Source organism: Thamnophis sirtalis, unplaced genomic scaffold (genome assembly GCF_051295495.1).
Source record: "Thamnophis sirtalis isolate CommonGarterSnake01/CBP01778 unplaced genomic scaffold, rThaSir2_p1.2 scaffold_10, whole genome shotgun sequence".
In the NCBI taxonomy this organism is placed as follows: domain Eukaryota; kingdom Metazoa; phylum Chordata; class Lepidosauria; order Squamata; family Natricidae; genus Thamnophis; species Thamnophis sirtalis.
In genome coordinates, this window is record NW_028261390.1 from 37,562,269 (window position 1) to 37,581,240 (window position 18,972).

General features: G+C 37.1%; 1 protein-coding gene across 2 annotated transcripts in view; it reads right to left on the bottom strand.

The window, feature by feature from the left end:
• Positions 1-18,972, bottom strand: part of HSPA4L (heat shock protein family A (Hsp70) member 4 like) — a 42,721-nt gene continuing 23,749 nt past the window's right edge. For both annotated transcript variants that reach the window (XM_087724407.1, XM_014063053.2), the window contains exons 11-19: positions 16,402-16,535; positions 13,435-13,634; positions 10,055-10,153; positions 7,795-7,926; positions 7,475-7,600; positions 5,803-5,910; positions 2,407-2,526; positions 1,889-2,050; positions 1-807 (exon numbers count right to left, since the gene is read on the bottom strand). In XM_087724407.1, coding sequence (XP_087580533.1) covers positions 622-807; positions 1,889-2,050; positions 2,407-2,526; positions 5,803-5,910; positions 7,475-7,600; positions 7,795-7,926; positions 10,055-10,153; positions 13,435-13,634; positions 16,402-16,535 — 1,267 coding nt within the window. In that variant the 3' untranslated portion in view covers positions 1-621. The remainder of the gene's footprint in view (positions 808-1,888; positions 2,051-2,406; positions 2,527-5,802; positions 5,911-7,474; positions 7,601-7,794; positions 7,927-10,054; positions 10,154-13,434; positions 13,635-16,401; positions 16,536-18,972) is intronic.

The following is an 18,972-nucleotide window of genomic DNA, read 5'->3' on the forward strand; positions in this document are numbered from 1 at the left end:
TGAACACGGGGACCACAAGTTTTATTTTAAATCTTGTTACTAGTTTGCTGACAAAGAATGCTGCTGGTGTAAGGTCCTTTCAAGCTTTGGATATTGATCAACAAAATTCTTACAGGTTTTTGTGGTACATCAACAAGATGAACTAGTTTGCCAACTAAACTCTATTTTAATATTAAATTAGAACAATACAACAATTTAAAAAAGATCAGTGCTTCTGGTGGCAGTGTCCAAGCCACGTCAAACTGAATATCTTCTAAAATAAAGATGCAAAAATCTACACTTCAGCATCGAAAGTGCAATACAGTGGTCTTTCATGAATAAAGGAGCAGTGGCTTACAATAAAAGCTTTGAATAAGGTAGATTGTTGTCATTTATGTATCAATTCTGATGTATCAGAATGTATCCATTCTGATATAAAATATCATAAGCTTAAACTGATTACAATCTACATTCAACTAAAGCTTCACAATAAGCTTAATGGAATGAACAATGAGAATGTAGAAAAACACTTTCTGAAAAGAATAAAGTTTTTTAAATAACAACATATGTAGTGTGAATTAAGAAAAAAAGGACCCTCTGATTACTTGCACTGTTTTTAATGAACTCAAAGAATTGTAAAACTTAGTCCATGTCCATTTCTTCAGATGATTTAGGCTGCTGGCAACTATCGTCTAACTTAGTATCAGAGCTGCTTTGTCCATTCATTGGCCTGTTTTGTTCACTATTAGATTTTCCTTCATCTTTAGACAGTGGTTCTGCTTTGGACATACGTTTGTAAATAATTGGATTACATAAATTGTCCAGTTCCTATTAGGAAAAATAATTATAATTACCATGCAAATAACATAATGGCCTGTGAAATTTATTACAATGTAAAATACAGGAAATAAGCTTAGCAGTAAAATTATGAAATTGTCCATAATTACAATATAAAACAACACAATAACATACAAGTCAACATGAGTGGTCTGTAATAAGGAAACTTCCTTACATATTCCTAAATTTTGAAAATAGATGTGGATTGTTTTTTTTTTACTGTTTTTTCTTCCAACAGTAAAAGCACATTACATTACTGTTTCCCCAAAAATAAGCCCTCTCTGGATAATAAGCCCAATCAGGCTTTTGAGCACCTGTGTTAAAATAATCCCTGATTCCAAAATAAGCTCTTCCAAAAAATATTGCAACACAGCAGCAGCCATGAGGTGACCAAGCTCGCCACCTCCTGCACTTCAAAAATAATAAGACCTCCCTGAAAATAAGGCCAAGGATTATTTCAGAAGTCAAAACAAAATTAAGACCCTGTCTTATTTTCAGGGAAACATGGTAGATGAACATTTTTAGCTTTAATAGATTAATAATAGAAACCTCTTCTGTCAATGGAATAAAAAAAAAGTCATGGATCAAACCATATTCTCCTGATTTAAATATATTTGCTATGCTATCATCTGAATTTAACACTTGAGAACTAGTTTGGGATAGGGATTAAAGTGCTGGCCTACAAATCAGGATAGTGTAAGTTCTAGGCCTCCGCTAGGCATGCAAGCCAGTTGGATAATTTGGAGCAGTCTCTCTCTCAACCCAACACACCTCATAGGGTTGTTGGGGGGGGGGGATGGGAGGCAGGAGAGTAAGGTATATTCACTGCCTATATAAAAAGGTAGGATAACATCATCACCTAGAAAACCCTATTTACATATGAAGAGGTATAGCAGATTGAGCTACACCATATCCATTTCTGTGGAAACTTAAGAAATATCTATTTGCTATAGTTCTCTTTTGCCACAACATATTTGTGTCCTGATATCATTTGAAATACTAAACTACCATATTCTTGGGCTAATTCATCCTATTTTTCCATTAGAATAATTCAATCCCAAAGTTAATTTACCTTAGATTTTGCTTTTATTTCTGCCATCTTAATAATAGGATCCTGTGTCAAACTCAGTCTGTGCTGTATATGCATCTTTGAGCTCAACCAGTTCATAGTTTCACTGGCAAATTTTTCAACCTTTTCCATATCAACAGGATCAATGTGATCATATTTTTTATCCTACAGAGAAAATAGTTAAAATTAGCATTCAATAAATAATAAACAATAGGTTTATCCCATAATGGATGGTAGAAGAGTTGATTTCATAGATTTGTTACTTGAAAAAAAAAACATTCTGTTAAAGCGAGATAATAATTATCTATTTAAAGGAATATGAAAATACAACCTTATTTATTGTTTGGCTTTAGAAATTCCTGTTTCAAGTGGAGGTAGAGTATTAATATCACAAGCCCAAATTATCTGATACATCTAATTTTGAGAATTAGATTTCAATTTTATATACATTTATTGAAAATGCCCATATAATGTACATTATTTCTGAATAATTATTATTAAAAGTACATGCACTGACCTACCTTATTTTCGTATTCTTCTAGAGCTTTCATAAGCGTCTGGAGTTTATTTTCTAAATCAAATAAAGCTTTTGGTCTTTCTTCATATTCCTTATATCTATCATGAATAGGGCCACCAAATTTCTAGAAATATAGAAAAAATATTGTAGAAGTACTCATTAAAATGTAGAAAAATATAAATGAAGATAATTTTTTAAATAATTGATCAGAACTACTTCTAAACGACTAGTCACCATATGAAAGAAATCAAGAAAATAGATCACATATGACATCCAACAAGCCTATATCTTAGTCATGTGGAAATACTAGAATAGGTAGTTGAATTCATTGCTTAAAGCAGGAAATCCAATGCTGCTCTCTCACATATTCCACTATCAACTATAATTTGGAATAACTGCCATTCCAATCCCCTGGTAGAGAGGCAGGATACAAATGAATCAAACACAGTAAAAGATCTAAAAAGTATATAATGCTCAAGACAGTAAGATGAGATAAAGATATAGCTGCCTGGTAGTGGTAAATAGAAAGAAAATACTGTATAAGATATAGTGCTAGGTGGGGGTGGGGGGATCAACTACTGAACAAAACAAATAATAGTTAAGAGGAAAAAATGCAGACCCAACAGGAGCTCCTTCATAATGGACAAAGAAGAGAACAATAAACAAAGCAACGTTGTCATTCCATGCAATGCAGAAATATTGGAAAAGTTCAAACCCAACAATACACTAAGGCAGAAGCTTGTCCTGCCCAAAGATAAAACACCCAGACACAAACTGAGCAACGTGGTATATGCAGTACAGTGCAGTGAGCCATGTGCATATCTGTACATTGGGGAAACAAAGCAACTATTTCCTAAATGCATGGTACAACATAGGAGAACAAACCCATCAGGACTAGATTCATCAGTCCTTCTTCATTTAAAAGACAAAGGCCACTCTTTTGAAGACAGCAGTCCACATTTTGCAGAGAGAAGACCACTGGCTTGAAAGAGAGGTCAAAGAGGACATCTACAGTATGTTAAAATTGAACAGACCTCTCTCAACAGACAGTGAGGGATGCAACATCACCAGGGGTGGGTTCCTGCCGGTTCGTCAGTGAACCCAGAAGTAATTAACTTCCAGGTTCCTAGCTCCTAGCCCCTGTTGCTGGGTGCCTGCAGGGTTTTTCTTTTTAAAAAACGCCACTCTGGATGATCTTGAAAACCTGCAAGGTTGCTTTGGAAGGGGACATATGGGCAGCATTTCCCCCTGCCCCCCTCCCTGGGAGCCTGCAGTTTTAAAGCAAGCCTTTGCACAGTAAAGAAAATCTCACGAGTGAGAGAAGTTCTTACTTGCTTTTACTGTGAAGTTGCAGAAACTTCCGAGGCTGCAGGCAACCAGAGATGGGGTGGGGGAATGCCTCGCAGGTTTTCAAGATCGTCTGCAGAGAGGCGTTTTTTAAAAAGAAAATCCTGAAAAGGATTTGGAGAGATGGGCAACTGGTCTTTGGTGGGGGGGGAATCCCCAGAACCAGGAGCGCAGCCCATTCCCCCTCCCAAGAAGACCGTTTTCTTTTTAAAAACTCCTCTGCAGAAGCTTCTCTGTGGAAGCTTCCAAGGCTATAGGCAACCAGAAATGGGGTGGGGGAATCCCTCGCAGGTTTTCAAGATTGTCTGCAGAGAGGCGTTTTTTAAAAAGAAAATCCTGAAAAGGATTTGGAGAGATGGGCAACTGGTCTTTGGTGGGGGGGAATCCCCAAAACCAGGAGCGCAGCCCATTCCCCCTCCCAAGAAGACCGTTTTCTTTTTAAAAACCCCTCTGCAGAAGCTTCTCTGTGGAAGCTTCCAAGGCTATAGGCAACCAGAAATGGGGTGGGGGAATCCCTCGCAGGTTTTCAAGATCGTCTGCAGAGAGGCGTTTTTTAAAAAGAAAATCCTGAAAAGGATTTGGAGAGATGGGCAACTGGTCTTTGGTGGGGGGGAATCCCCAAAACCAGGAGCGCAGCCCATTCCCCCTCCCAAGAAGACCGTTTTCTTTTTAAAAACCCCTCTGCAGAAGCTTCTCTGTGGAAGCTTCCAAGGCTATAGGCAACCAGAAATGGGGTGGGGGAATCCCTCACAGGTTTTCAAGATCGTCTGCAGAGGCGTTTTTAAAAAGAAAACGGTCTTCTTGGGAGGGGGAATGGGCTACATTCAGAGGAGCCGGCGCACATCCCCGCCACCTCGTTCTACTCAGCAAGCGGGGACATCCCGTCTGTGCCCACTTCTGCTGCCACCACCTCCGCTCCCAAACGCAACTGTCAGCTGCGAGTAGGTGACTGAAGCTGCTGCTTGCAGTCATTTATGGCTGCAGATAGATTGTGCCTGTAGCGGGAAGCTCTTCGCTCTGTGAGAGCTCCTCTCCAGCACTCCTAGTTTGGTAACATCATCAGTGCTAGAAGGGAGTGGGGTTGGGGGGGGGGGGGAGAAGGAGAAAGTTAGGACAAAAAAGAAAAAGATAAGGAGGGAGAGGACTGTGGGGTCCTTTGGTGTTCTCTGAACGTGGTAGTTTTTAATTAGTTTAGGGAATTTTTATTTATTTATTGTTTATAGAATGTTTATTACAAGAAATGTTATTCCTTTTTGCAAATGTTTTATTTGTGATGCAATATGTTGCTTTTAAGTGTTTAGACCAGGTTTATGTGTCTCAAAGTGGCTGCTTTTCTATGGGCAGGCCAGGTTTGTTGCAAGGCAGTGTGTTTCACCCTCCTTGTTTAGGTAATTCTGAGGTGGTTGAGTGCCTGTCCTTTATAATTTTCCACATTGCCTTGATGGTTTTTATTCCAGTGACTTTGTCTTTCCTGTTCTTAGACTTAGGAAAAAAAAACTGGTTTCATTAGCAGTCTTTTTGGGGGGGGGTATTTTTTTGGTGTTTTCCTAGCACTGTCATAGTTTGTGGGTGGGTGTGTAATGTCCCGCAGTTATCTATGCATTAATAATGATCTAGTAATATTAATAATATCTAGTAATTAGTAATATCTAGTAATAACATCGTCTTGGCCACTCCCACCAGGTCACATGGGCGGCAAGCCACTCCCACAAAGGATGCCACGCCCACAGAGTAGGTTCGAACAATTTTTGAAACCCACCCCTGAACATCACCTATCTTCACTCTACAACACAGTCCTTTCAACAGTTCCAAGAAGGCTCCACATCCATTTGCACTACTCAGGTGACCCTGAGGACTCAGATAAACCTCCAGGTAGCCTCAACGATTCTTTAAAAGAATGCAAATGATCAGCTGTCTGCAAGGAGTATAAATCCTTCCATTCCCACCATCCAGTCAGAGCTGAAGAAGCTTCTTGGATGAGAAGCAAAGCATCTTCAAAGATAAAGTCCAGTTGCCTCTTGAAAAAGCACCTTTGGGACAATGGAAAGCTTACTTTCATTTCCTGAAGTTTTTCCACATATACATGTTTTGGCTGATCCTCTCCATCTTCATAAAGCCAGTTTTCTATATCCTCTAACATTAATGTTATTTGTCTTGAATCCTAGAGGCAAAATAGTACATCATACAATAAGCCATTGATTTTTATCATTTTAAACTAGTGGAAAAAAATAGTTCTATAATAATAGTTTGTTACTTACACTGAATTACAGTAATAAGATTATAACCAAAGAATCTTTTGTAAGCTCTTATTTCTACGCCATTCATAAAGAACAAATAACAGTAACTCCAATGTAAGAGGTAGGGCTTCATGCTATTTAATATTTTAAACTTAACTTGGAGGCAAATAATACATTTACTAGAAGTATATACTATAAATAGAGCTTCCTTGGTTTTAGTTATTTAAGGAAAACCATAGTCGAGCTTTTAAGTCCCTCCTACACACTTCTGCATCAACACTTGTAGTAAATGTTAATAGGCAAATCTAATATAAATATAAATTAGATCTAAATCAAATGGTTAATTTATCAACAATACAGGTAGACCATAATTCTATTTAAACTTTTTTCATAGAAATATCTTAACTGGTTTAATTCTATACATAATAATGACAATACATCTGGAATTTACTATATTTAAGTCTGAATACACGCTACTTTTCTTGCCAAAGTGTGCAGAAAGATTTTAATGAATATAATATCAATGTTTATATTTCTGTAGGTATATTATAAACACCAAGAACATGGAATTTAAAAAATTGAAACAGACATTAAAACAAGCTTTGTTTGAATGCTTAAATAAGCAAAGACAATTTTTATAGGATTGAAAATACCTACATATATGAATATGTTCTTAAAAAGTTCAGTTTTACTAAAAGAATGAAGGCTTCTAACCAAAGGAAATCCTGCCCACTATCCCACCAGTAATTCATGTAAAGGTGAATGAATTCAACTATGATGAGAAGGATTACTATTTTATTTTTGTTTCCTTCTGCTTTTTCTTCTTTTGATTATTGCTGATGCTCATGCTACTAGAATTGAACATTTCAATAAATTATTCTGGCCCAATACATGGAAAAGATGCTACGAAAGGACAAACAAGAAATGTTTGATCTTTGCGTCTAGTCCATGCCTGACATTCCGGAAGGCCTCCAGGAATGTATATTACAGTTTTAATGAATATACTTTAATAATTAAAACAGTAATTTTATTTACATTTTCTTCTTAAATAGCATTCAGTTTAACTTTTAGTTTAATGGAGATTCATCCATTGTCTGCCTTGATGTGTCAATGAGGAGAAAACCTTGAAGGATTTAGAAACTTTAAAGTAATAAAATGGAGAAATTTAACAATCTTCCCCCCCACCCCCCACCAAAGGGAAAAAACCTCAAAATTCACAGGTTTTTAGAAATTTATGTCAAATTTATGAGAAAATCTAGTAATGTTTAGGAATGTTTGAACTGATTTATAAAGTAAAATAGTTATAATCAATGTAAGCTCAAATTTATCTTAATTAATTTACCCCACTGACAATATTGACATTGACAATATAATTAGAAATATAACTAGAACCAACTCACTGCAATGCTTTATTACAGATGCAGCCATTTTAATACTAATGTTATTTTAAAGGACTTCATCATGTTATAGTTTCATGAGAATTCTTACATCTTCAGTTATGAATTTATCATAGACGCCACAAAGTTTATCTCTCAAATCATATACATATTCTTCAACAGCATTTTTGGCATCATTTTTCTCCTTCTCCAGAATGTCTTGCATTATCATCTTTCCCTGAAGCAAATAAAAGAGTTCAGATAACTTAATCACAAATATTGTAAAAATCACAGTTGATTTTTTTCTTGAAATACATCTATATTCTTCCACCCCAAATTGTTGGATTTACAAGTAACAAATTTTCATTTCTGCACTGATACAATTGTAATATTATTTCACGTCTATGGTTCAAGATTTCTGCAGTTGCTTACCTCATTTTCAATGTACAAATTAATAAGATCCTGTTCAACCTGCCTATATAAGTTAACATGGATGGGTAGATCAATGCTCTTGATCTTTGTTTTGCTTGACTGATTTGCATCAATCTTATCTCCTGAAGCAGTCTGCAGAATAAGAAATTAAACTGTCATCATAACATCTGTTCCCATTGCACATAAAGATAGAATGATGAAAAAACTATATATGTATAATTTAGCAGATAAAGCAATATCCTAATATGCTGCCATTTTTAATAGCCACTATATTGCAATTTCTGCATATCAACTTCTTATGAATTTTAAAATACAAAATTTGAAAAATAGAATGATTCTATTTTCCAACATTGCTTGGAAATAAATTCACCCTGAAGTGTTTTAGACTAGCAATTAAAGACCAATCCAAACAACAGTTTCTTCAAGGGTTATACATGACAAACATCCACCCTACCTCTATGTAAACATGAACCCTTAACATGAAAACAAAGTATACACTCTCCGAGTTTTATGATTTTACATATCAGGACACAGTAAAAATCATCTGGTCCTTAGCAGTTTTTAAAGGTAGTAAATGCAACCTTAGGTGAATAATACATGACATATTACACCATTACAAAAAGAAAGCCAAATGGAGAAGCCATGTGTGAAAAACTAACTACATGTTATGATTCAATAGCTTATAGGAGCACCTTTAGCAGCAATAACTTTCCTGTATGACTTTATCAGTTTCTCACATTGTTGTGGAGTAATTTTGGCCCACTCTTTTTTTACCATGTTGCTTCAATTCATTAAGCTTTGTAGATATTTGTATATGCACAGCTGTCTTGAAGTCCTGCCACAGCATTTCTGTTGTCTGGATTTTTATTGAACCATTGCAATTCCTTGATTCTTTTCTTTTTTCAGTCATTCAGTTGTAAATTTGCTGTTGTGCTTGGGATCATTGTTCTGTTGCATGACCCAATATCAGCCAAGGTTTAACTAGTAGACAGATGGCCTCACATTTGATTCTAGGATTCTTTGGTATACAGAGTTCATAGTTGACTCGATGATTACAAGGTGCCCAGGGTTAATAACTATAAACAAGCCCAAATCATCACCTCTCCACCACTGTGCTTGATGATTGATATGAGATGTTTGTGTTGATATGCTGTGTTTGGTTTTTGCCAAATGTGGCATTGTGCATTATGGCCAAACATCTCCACTTTAGTCTCATCTGTCCAAAGGACAATGTTTCAGAAGTCTTATGATTTGTTCAGATTCAACTTTGCAAACCTAAGCCATGCTGCCATGTTCTTTTTAGAGAGAAAATGCTTTCTCCTGGCAATCCTTCCAAACAAACCATACTTGTTCAGTCTTTTTCTAATTATACTGTCATGAACTTTTAACATTTAGCATGCAAACTGAGTCCTGTACAGCAGAGTTCCCCAACTTTTCCAGCTTTCTGGACCAGGGGATCGTTCTGTGCAAGTGGCTGGCAAGCATGCACAAGCAGCACCATTTGTGCAACTGGCACGCATGCATGTCCACCAAATGCACCACACTCACCAGCCATTTCCACAGCCCGATTGCAAACTGCTCATGGCCCACTAGGGGGGCATTGCACTGTTTGCCTTGGGATGAATTTATAAGTATGCCTACTCCTGGGAAGATTGGCAACTATTTTGAATATTTTCCATTTGAAAATAATCTTTCTCACTTTGAATTGTTTGGAAATGGCCTTATAAGTCTTCCCAGATTGATAGGCAGCACAATTGCTGCTCTTAAGATAATTGCTAATGTTTTTCCTCTGTGGCACTGTGTTAACACATACCTCAATGCTGGACACCAGCAAACTCCTAAAACTTCAGTTTTTATAGAGGCAATCAAACTTGCTGCTGATTACCTGATCAAGCTGCTATATAGCCTTTTCTTTCTTATGGAAGTGGTAAGGATGTATTTTACTAGTTTTTCACACAAGACTTCTCCAATTTGGCTTTTATATAAAACAAATTATGACATGGTGTGATGTGTATTGTTGTTCATCTGAAGTTGTATTTACTTTTAAGAACTGATAAGGACTAGATGATTTTTACCATGTCCCGATATGTAAAAACAATAGAACTCAAATAGAGTGTACTTTCTTTTTCACATGGCTATAAGTGAGAATGCCAACATATCAAAGCATGGCATACTATGTATTTTTCAACATTTCCTAGCACTATCAAAAGATAGACAGTCCTAATATTAGAATCTGATTTTATCATAATTTCATACATACCTTTCCTTCAGTACCTATATGATCAGTTTCCTCATCTGTTTGACTTTGTTCTATTTGGCTCTTTTGATTACCGTCATCTTGATCAATCTGCATTTTAGCCTATAAAATAGAAATTTTTAATTCCACACTAAACTTTACGGGAAGTTTTATTATTCTTGTCAACAAGCAGTAGCTTTTCACAATCCAACAAGGTAAAAATGATTTTAAAATACAAATAAAAGCAATGGTACTAAATTTTGTTTATTTGTATTTATTTATCACATTTTGAAACCTCCTCTCTCCCCCAGAAAAGGACTCTATTCTTGAGATACACCATTCCCCTACCTCCATGGTTTTTAGAAAAAAAATATTGACAAGTTTTTTTGGAGGGGGGCGATGCCTGTGTCTTTGAGTCAGTCATAACTGCTGGCAACCTCAATGTAAAATCCATGCAGTTGTTTTAGTAATACTTTTGGAATAGTTTGTTACTGCCTTCTTCCTAATAAAAGATTATTCAGTTCCTTCAACATGGTTTCCGAAAGGAAGTGTTCATGACTAATAAATAATTGTGGCTAGGAATTGTATTATTAATTACTTAATAATACAATTCTAATTATACATTACTGAGATTGTATTATTAATTACATTATTAATCAGATATTAAAAGTAAAACAACCCTCTTGAGACAAAATGTAATTGCATTTATAACAAAGAACACTTTAAAATGTTCTATAAATAGTGAAGGAGGGAGTTTTTTGAAAAAGAATCTTAGAAAAAGAAACGTAAAGTCTTAAATGAAAGTAAGACAGTAAAGCAGAACAATCGAAAGCTGAAAATAATCCCTAGAATTAACACCTTATTACTGTAAGAATTCACAAGCTTGAGGCAGAACATCATTTTTTATTTATGAAAATTTATATTTAGCCACACAGAGAAGGCCCTTCTTCTGGGTACCACCAGGTGTATCCCCCTCGGGGATGGGACCCGCAACATTCCCTACCTCTCTGTTCTAATAGGTCAGGTAGATGTGACCAGCAAGAGACAGTCCCTCAGATAATCTGGTCCCAAGCCATGAAGGGCTTTAAAGGTGACAACCAGCACCTTGAATTGCACCCTGAAGCAAATCAGCAATCAATGCAGCTCCCGCAAGAGAGGTGATACATGTGCACACTGAGGTCTGCACAAAACCATGTGGGCCACTGCATTTTGCACCAATTGGAGCTTTCGGATACTCTTCAAGGGCAGCCCCATGTTCATTGCAATAGTCAAGATGGGAAGTGAGGAGGACAGGAGTGACTATGAGTAGGGACTGTTGGTCCAGGAAAGGGCAAAACTGGCACACAACAGTTGTGCAAAGACCCTCCTGGCCACAACCGCCACCTGCTCTTCAAGCATGAGTCATGAGTCCAGGAAAACCCCTAGATTACGCACAGGGTATATGTTTGGGGTAGTCCAAGACCAAAGGTGGCAATTCTCCCTGACCCAATGAACCCCAAACCCAGAGCCACTCAATCTTGCAAGGGTTTAGTTTCAACCCTTTGCTCCGCATCCAGCCCCTAACAGCCTGTAGGCACTGCAAGAGGGAAGACACGGCATCACTTAATTCACTACAGGCCGAGACATACAGCTGAGCATCATCAGTATATTGGTGATAGCTCAGTCCATGGTGACAGATGATCTCACCCAGCGGCTTCATATAAATGTTGGAACAGGAGCAGAGAGAGTACCGAACCCTGTGGAACCCCATAAAGCAATGGGCGAGGGCTGCATCTCTATCAACACTGTCTGAGAGCAGTGCAGAGGATGGAAGTGAACCAGGATAGCAAAAGACCTCTAACTCCCATCCCCCGAAGCCACCCCCATGGTCGATGGTATCGAAAACTGCCGAAGGTCAAGTAGAACAAGAATGGATGCACTACCTCCATTTCGCGCTTGCCAGAGATCATCCAAAAGTGTGACCAATGCCATTTTTGTCCTGAATCCTGACTGGTAGGGGTTGAGTAATCCGTTTCATCCAGAAACCTCTGGAGCTGCCGCACGACTACCTTCTCAACAACCTTCCCCAAAAAGGGAAGATTAGACAGGTTGGAAATTATCCAGCTGGGTGGAGTCCAGCGATGGCTTAAGAAGTAGGCGGACCACAGCCTCCTTAAAGTGGTGGGGCACTGCCCCCACCTGTAGGGAAGCATTAATCACCGCCAGAGTCTACCCACCTGGGAAGCTTTCACAAGCCAGGGGAGAATGGGTCTAAAACACAGGTGTTTGCATGCATACTCCCTAGGATCCTGTTTACTTCCTTGGGAGCAACAGGTCAAACTGTTCCCAGATAACAGGGCAAGAACCTGCCTTAAGTTAAAAAAAAAAATTTCCAATATTTTTGAATAGTTTATTTTTTAATGTACACAGGCATCACTATTACGCTCAACTGTTAGCCAACATCTGAAGTTGAAGCATTGTTGCTATAATTATAAAGTACCAAATAATCTATATTTTTATAGAGGTGTACAATGATCCAGGAAAAGTCACTGCTGTTTTACAATGTTGCCAACATGTGCTTTATGAGTAGTCCTATGTGCTTTGAATCAGGTTTTTCTTTTGCTTCAACTCCCCCCCCCAAATGTTAAGACTTTTCTAATAGTGCAGCTATTAGAAAATCTTTACAATTACCATCTTTTATATCCTACTGTATTCTCAAAAAAGAATCCAAAACTATCTTTGCTATCTTCTGCTTACCGAATGCTATATATTTCACTTCAACCTCAGAGTAGAAAGGTTGCATCTTCACTTGTGAAAGGTGTCAATACACGTCATCGTATCAGAAAATAGTTAGCAAATATTTGAGAGAAACCAAGGCTTAAAAATTAAAATGGCTACATTATTATCCTTTCAACTCTTTACATCATTACTGACATTTGCATTAGCAATATTAAAGTTACAATCATATTTTCTGTTGCTTTGGCGTGCTTCTAACAGACATAATGTAAATTTGTTTAACTTAACTATTTTAAAACTTCTATGGATGTTGAGACATATTTACAAATAACTAAGCATATTTATATAGTTTTATAAGAGATTTCTCAATACAGTGTCAAAGATATAGCCTTTATTAGTATAGAGAAAGAGTGAATAAGTATGTATGTTTATAAAAGCAAGGAATATAAGAAAGGTTAAAGATAGAACGCAAGTTAATTTACATGGGATAAAAAAAATATTGAAAGCACTAGGATTAAAAAATTTCATAGGTTTGGAAAAAAAGTTAAATTACTGAAACAAACTAGATTTTCAAAACAAAAATTCTTAATGACAAAGATTAAAAGTAAAAAAATAACCCCACTGCATTTAGTCAGCACAGTACATACCACAATTTAGAATTAAGAATTCTATTTATAATTTTTACATACCAGTTCCTCTTTGCTTTGATTCCTACATGACAATTCTGTGTCCATTGGAATATCATTAGGCTCATTGTCCAAATTTTGCTTCTCTACTACAGATGCATTAGCCACACTGAAGATTCCATGGATATTAACTCGCACTTTAACTTTAACTTTTGAATTATCACCATCGTTTTGGGGACCAACATTTTGAATAACAAAATGACCTAAACAATACAGCAATATGGCACTGGTTAGTACACTTACTTATTTATAGCAAACATTACAAAAACATTTATGAACGTATACTTCACTTATTGTTTTTAATGATGGTTTGAAGTGATGATGCCTCAGACTGTCGCCTAACCTCCAGTCACGTGATTGCAAGTTGGGCACTTAGCAACTGGATCCATTTACAACAGTTCGGCATCTTGTAGTTACAAAATTGTAACCTTCCCAGCCAGCTTCTGAGAAGCAAAGCCAACTGGGGAAGCCAGAATCACTTAATCACCACATGATTTGCATAATGACTGCTGTGATTTCTTTAACAGCCATAAAAATAGGGAAAAAAATCAGTTCTGCTTACATGATGACTTGTTAACAATCACACTGCTTAATGACCAAAATTCCAGTCCCAATTATGGTTGTAATGTGAGGATAACTGTATGCATGCATCTTTGATGGACAACTTCCTCAAATGGCTGCTACTGCAGCTATGCCTGAATAACTGTAAGCTGCCTACAGTCACCATGGGAAGAAGGGAGGGGCATAGAAGTTTAATAAATAAATGCCAGTCAGACATTTGTTTCCATTAAGAAGAAATAGAAGTAAACAATACCAAACCATATCTGTTTGGTGGATAGAAAGCCTTGAAAAATATATTACAAGCACTAAAATCTAATTGAAAACATAGAAATAACCAGTTTCCTCTAGTGCAGCATCCTATTATCCCTCTATAACCTTCTCCAGAAGGGGAAGATAAGGAACGTATAAACATAGGATAAAAGGATACTCAGAATCCAAAATATTTTGTACATTACAATCAACAACTGCTAAGTAAAAGAAAATACAGGCAGTCCTCGGTGAATGATAGTAATTGGGACAGGAATTTACAGTTGCAAGAAAAAGTATGTGAACCCCTTGGGATTACGTGGAGTTTTGCATGAATTGGTCATAAAATGTGCTCTGAACTTCATCTAAGTCACAACAATAGAAAAACAGTTTGCTGAAAATAATACTACACAAACATTAGATGTTGCCATGGTTTAATTGCACATAACATGTAAACATTCACAGTGCAGGGAGGAAAAAGTATGTGAGCCCCTAGCCTAATGACGTCTCCAAGAGCTAATTGGAGCCAGGAGTGAGCCAACCTTGACTCCAATCAGTGTGATGATATTGGATGTGTTGCTGACAGCTGTTCTGTCCTTTAAAAACACACACCTGTTTTGGGTTTACTGGTTTCCAGAAGCACTGTCTGATGTGAACCATGCCTCGCAGAAAAGAGCTCTCAGAAGACCTACGATCAAGAATTGTTGACTTGCATGAAGCTGGAAAGGTTACAAAAGTATCTCCAAAAGCCTTGATGTTCATGTTTCCACGGTAAGACAGACTGTCTACAAATGGAGAAAGTTTAGCACTGTTGCTACTCTCCCTAGGCATGGTCGTCCTGTAAAAATGACTGCAAGAGCACAGCGCAGAATGCCTCATGAGGTAAAGAAGAATCCTAGAGTGTCAGCTAAAGACCTACAGAAATCTCTGGCACATGCTAACATTTTTGTTGACACATCTACAATAAGGAAAAGATTAAACAAGAATGGAGTACATGGGAGGACACCACGGAGGAAGCCATTGCTGTCCAAAAAAAATATTGCAGCACATTTGAAGTTTGCAAAAGAGCACCTGGATTTTCCACAGCACTACTAGCAAAATATAGTGTAGACAGATGAAACCAAAATTTAGTTGTTTGGGAAAAACACACAACACTATGTGTGGAGAAAAAAAGGCACAACACACCAATATCAAAACCTCATCCCCACTGTAAAACATGGCGGAGGGAGCATCATGGTTTGGGGTTGCTTTGCTGCCTCGGGGCCTGGACGGATTGTTGTCATTGATGGGAAAATGAATACCAGAGTTTATCAAAATATTTTGCAGGAAAACGTACGACCATCTTCCGCCAACTGAAACTCCGTAGAGAATGGCTGGTGCAACAGGACAATGACCCAAAGCATACAAGTAAGTCAACACAAAAATGGCTTCAACAGCACAGAATACGCCCTCTGGAGTGGCCCAGTCAGAGTCCTGACCTCAACCCGATTGAAATGCTGTGGCGTGACCTTAAGAAAGCGATTCACACCAGACATCCCAAGAATATTGCTATACTGAAACAGTTTTGTGAAGAGGTGTGGTCCAAAATTACTCCAAATCATTGTGCAGGTCTGATCTGCAACTACAGGAAACATTTGGTTGAGGTTATTGCTGCCAAAGGAGGGTCAACCAGTTATTAAGTCCTACGGTTCACATACTTTTTCCTCCCTGCACTGTGAATGTTTACATGTTATGTGCAATTAAACCATGGCAACATCTAATGTTTGTGTAGTATTTTTTTCAGCAGACTGTGTTTTTCTATTGTTGTGACTTAGATGAAGTTCAGAGCACATTTTATGACCAATTCATGCAAAACTCCACATAATCCCAAGGGGTTCACATACTTTTTCTTGCAACTGTATATTGCTAAGCAATGTGTTTGTAAGGTGTGACTTGATATGATTGTGCCACTTGGTGATAGTTACTAGTTACTAATAAATGACATATCCAGAAAAGTACAAAATATATTAAAGCAAAAGAACTAAGCATTGTGCACAGAAAACAAGACATTACTAATTAAAAGTTATTTTATAACTAAATCTATTAGGTGAAGATTCTCATAATTTGAAGCAAATCTTTAAAAAGTTTTTGTTGTCATGCTCAGCAAGTAACCAAAGCATTTACCTATTCTTGTATCAGGATAAGGAACATCATGAGGATGTGTATAAAATGCTTCCAATTCAAAAGGCTCTTTTTTGTGGAAAGTAATAACTTTTGAGAATGGAGAAGCATGATTTTTGTTGAAGACTTCACATTCACTATAGAAAAGAAGAGTGCTTATAATTTAAACTCAAAAAGAATTACAAATAATGAGAATAGGAAAGTAGACACAATGCATCTTGTGACACCAATTACCTGAAGCCAGAGAATTAAAACTACTGTTACTTCCATATTATAATTGTGTACAATCAATAATTCATAATAAACCATCCATTATAAATTTTATTTTCACAAAACTAATAATTTTGAGAGGAAGTTACATAACACAACATTAATATTAATTTAATGGAACTTTAAAATTGTAACCTCTTTAAAGATAACAAGCTAGGATACATACAACTCAATACTTAGACAAATATGATAGGAAGTTGAGAGGAACTCATTTAAAAATTAACCACAGAATGGCCTCCACTTACAAGTCTTTGCAATTAAAAGCAGTGCCCACGCATGCGCACACATACATGCACTTACACACAATGAGGGGGAAAGAGAAAGAGAGAGAAAACATAAAATAAATTCAACTTTAAATTCAAAAAGTTAAATCCAACTTTAAATTGCTTCTGTAGGTACATTGAAGATTAACCAGACAAATAAGGCTACATAGCAGAGTTAGTATGACATGAGGATAAACCCAATATGTTACCTTAGTTTTCTTGCATTTCTAGAATAGTCAGGGAGAAAGAGGGAAAGTACTGATGGAAGAGCAGTATAATTATAGTCCTTACAACTTGAGTGGAGAGGAAGGAAAAGTAATGGAAGCAGAAAAGATGAAATCAGCAGGATTAGGTCAAGATATTCTGTTGCTTGAGACAGAAGAGCAATCTGTTTTCCCAACATGAGTAGTATATAAGATTGGCTAAGATACTTTGAAGTACAAGATAAATGTACTTGAAGTTTTTTTCCCCCCTGGAAACAAAGGCATTAAAAAAAATTAACTAGACTGTCATGACCTTAAACTCAGCAAAGGAACTGCCTTTCTTTTTCCAATGTAATTAAGTGCCTTGGGGGATTTTTTTTAATGTACTTAACACTGAATTGACTCTCAAGCTCAGCAGAAAATCAGAAACAAGTACAGTCATGTGAAAAAGAAAATACACCTTCTTTGAGTTCTGTGGTTTTACATATCAGGACATAATAAAAAAATTATTCACAAGTGGAAAGCATTCAAGACATTATTTCTGTAAGCCGCCCGGAGTCCTTCGGGATTGGGCGGCCTATAAATTTATTAAACAGTTAAACAGTTGCCAATCTTCTTAGGGGCAGACATCCCAACAAATTCACCCCAAGGTTAGACTACAATGCTCAGAAAATTGCAAAAAAGCCATGAGTTACATCTCAGACTCTACAGGCCTCAGTTAGCATATTAAACATTAAACATTCATGAGAGTACAATTTAAAAAAAGACTAAGGAAGTATGGTTTATTTGGAAGAATTGCCAGAAGAAAGCCTCTTCTCTCTAAAAAGAACATGGCAGCATGGCTTAGATTTGCAAATTTGCATCTGAACAGATTATAAGACTTCTGAAACATTGTCCTTTGGGCAGAAAAGACTAAAGAGATGTCTGGCCATAATGTATAGTGCCATATTTGGTAAAAACCAAACACAACATATCTACACATCTCACATCAACCATCAAGCACAATAACACCAGGCTTCAAATTTGCGGCCAGGATTTGATTGTCTTGAAAGAAATACCACCTCAAATGCTAAGAGCCAGGAGAGATTATGCTTTTCTAGTGGAAGAACTCAGAAACCGTCAGATACAGTACAGATGGGATGTGCCATTTGGTATTATAATTACATATGACAAGCAAAGATATCGTCTCAACTCTGTATGGAAAGCTCGAGATTTCTATCACAAGATTCTGAAGGTGGGACACCCTGCACCATCTGGATCTGGAGAAAGACCACAAGAAGGACAAGATAGACAGCAAGCTACACAACTACCAGACAAGACGCACTATCTCCCCTTCCCGGAAGGGCAAGGTGTCATGGAACAAAGACCTAGCCGTATGACTACCAGACGAATGGAAAAACAAGCTACAATGCAACAACCTCAACTATCACCGGCCATTGATCAAGGAGTTACAGCAACAAGCTCAGAAGCCATGGGAGGAACTAGGCCAAAGGTTAAATAGGCCATGCAGGAGGCTCTAAAAAAGCTTCAGGCAACCAAAGATGACAACTAAGATTTTGGCATGGAATGTCAATGGACTGAACTCTCCACAGAAGAGAAAGAAAATATTTCACTATCTTAAACAGTTCAAGAATGATATAATTTGTCTGCAAGAAACTCATATCAAATCAACTGATCAAAAATATTTGTTTAACCCCAAACTTGGTCAACATTTTGTGACCTCTGCTACGGAAAAGAAAAATGGTATAGTTGTATACTTAAGAAAAGACATTAAGGCTGAACTAATTGAAGCAGATCCCTTTGGAAGATATATCGCGCTAGACCTAATCTTAGAAGGG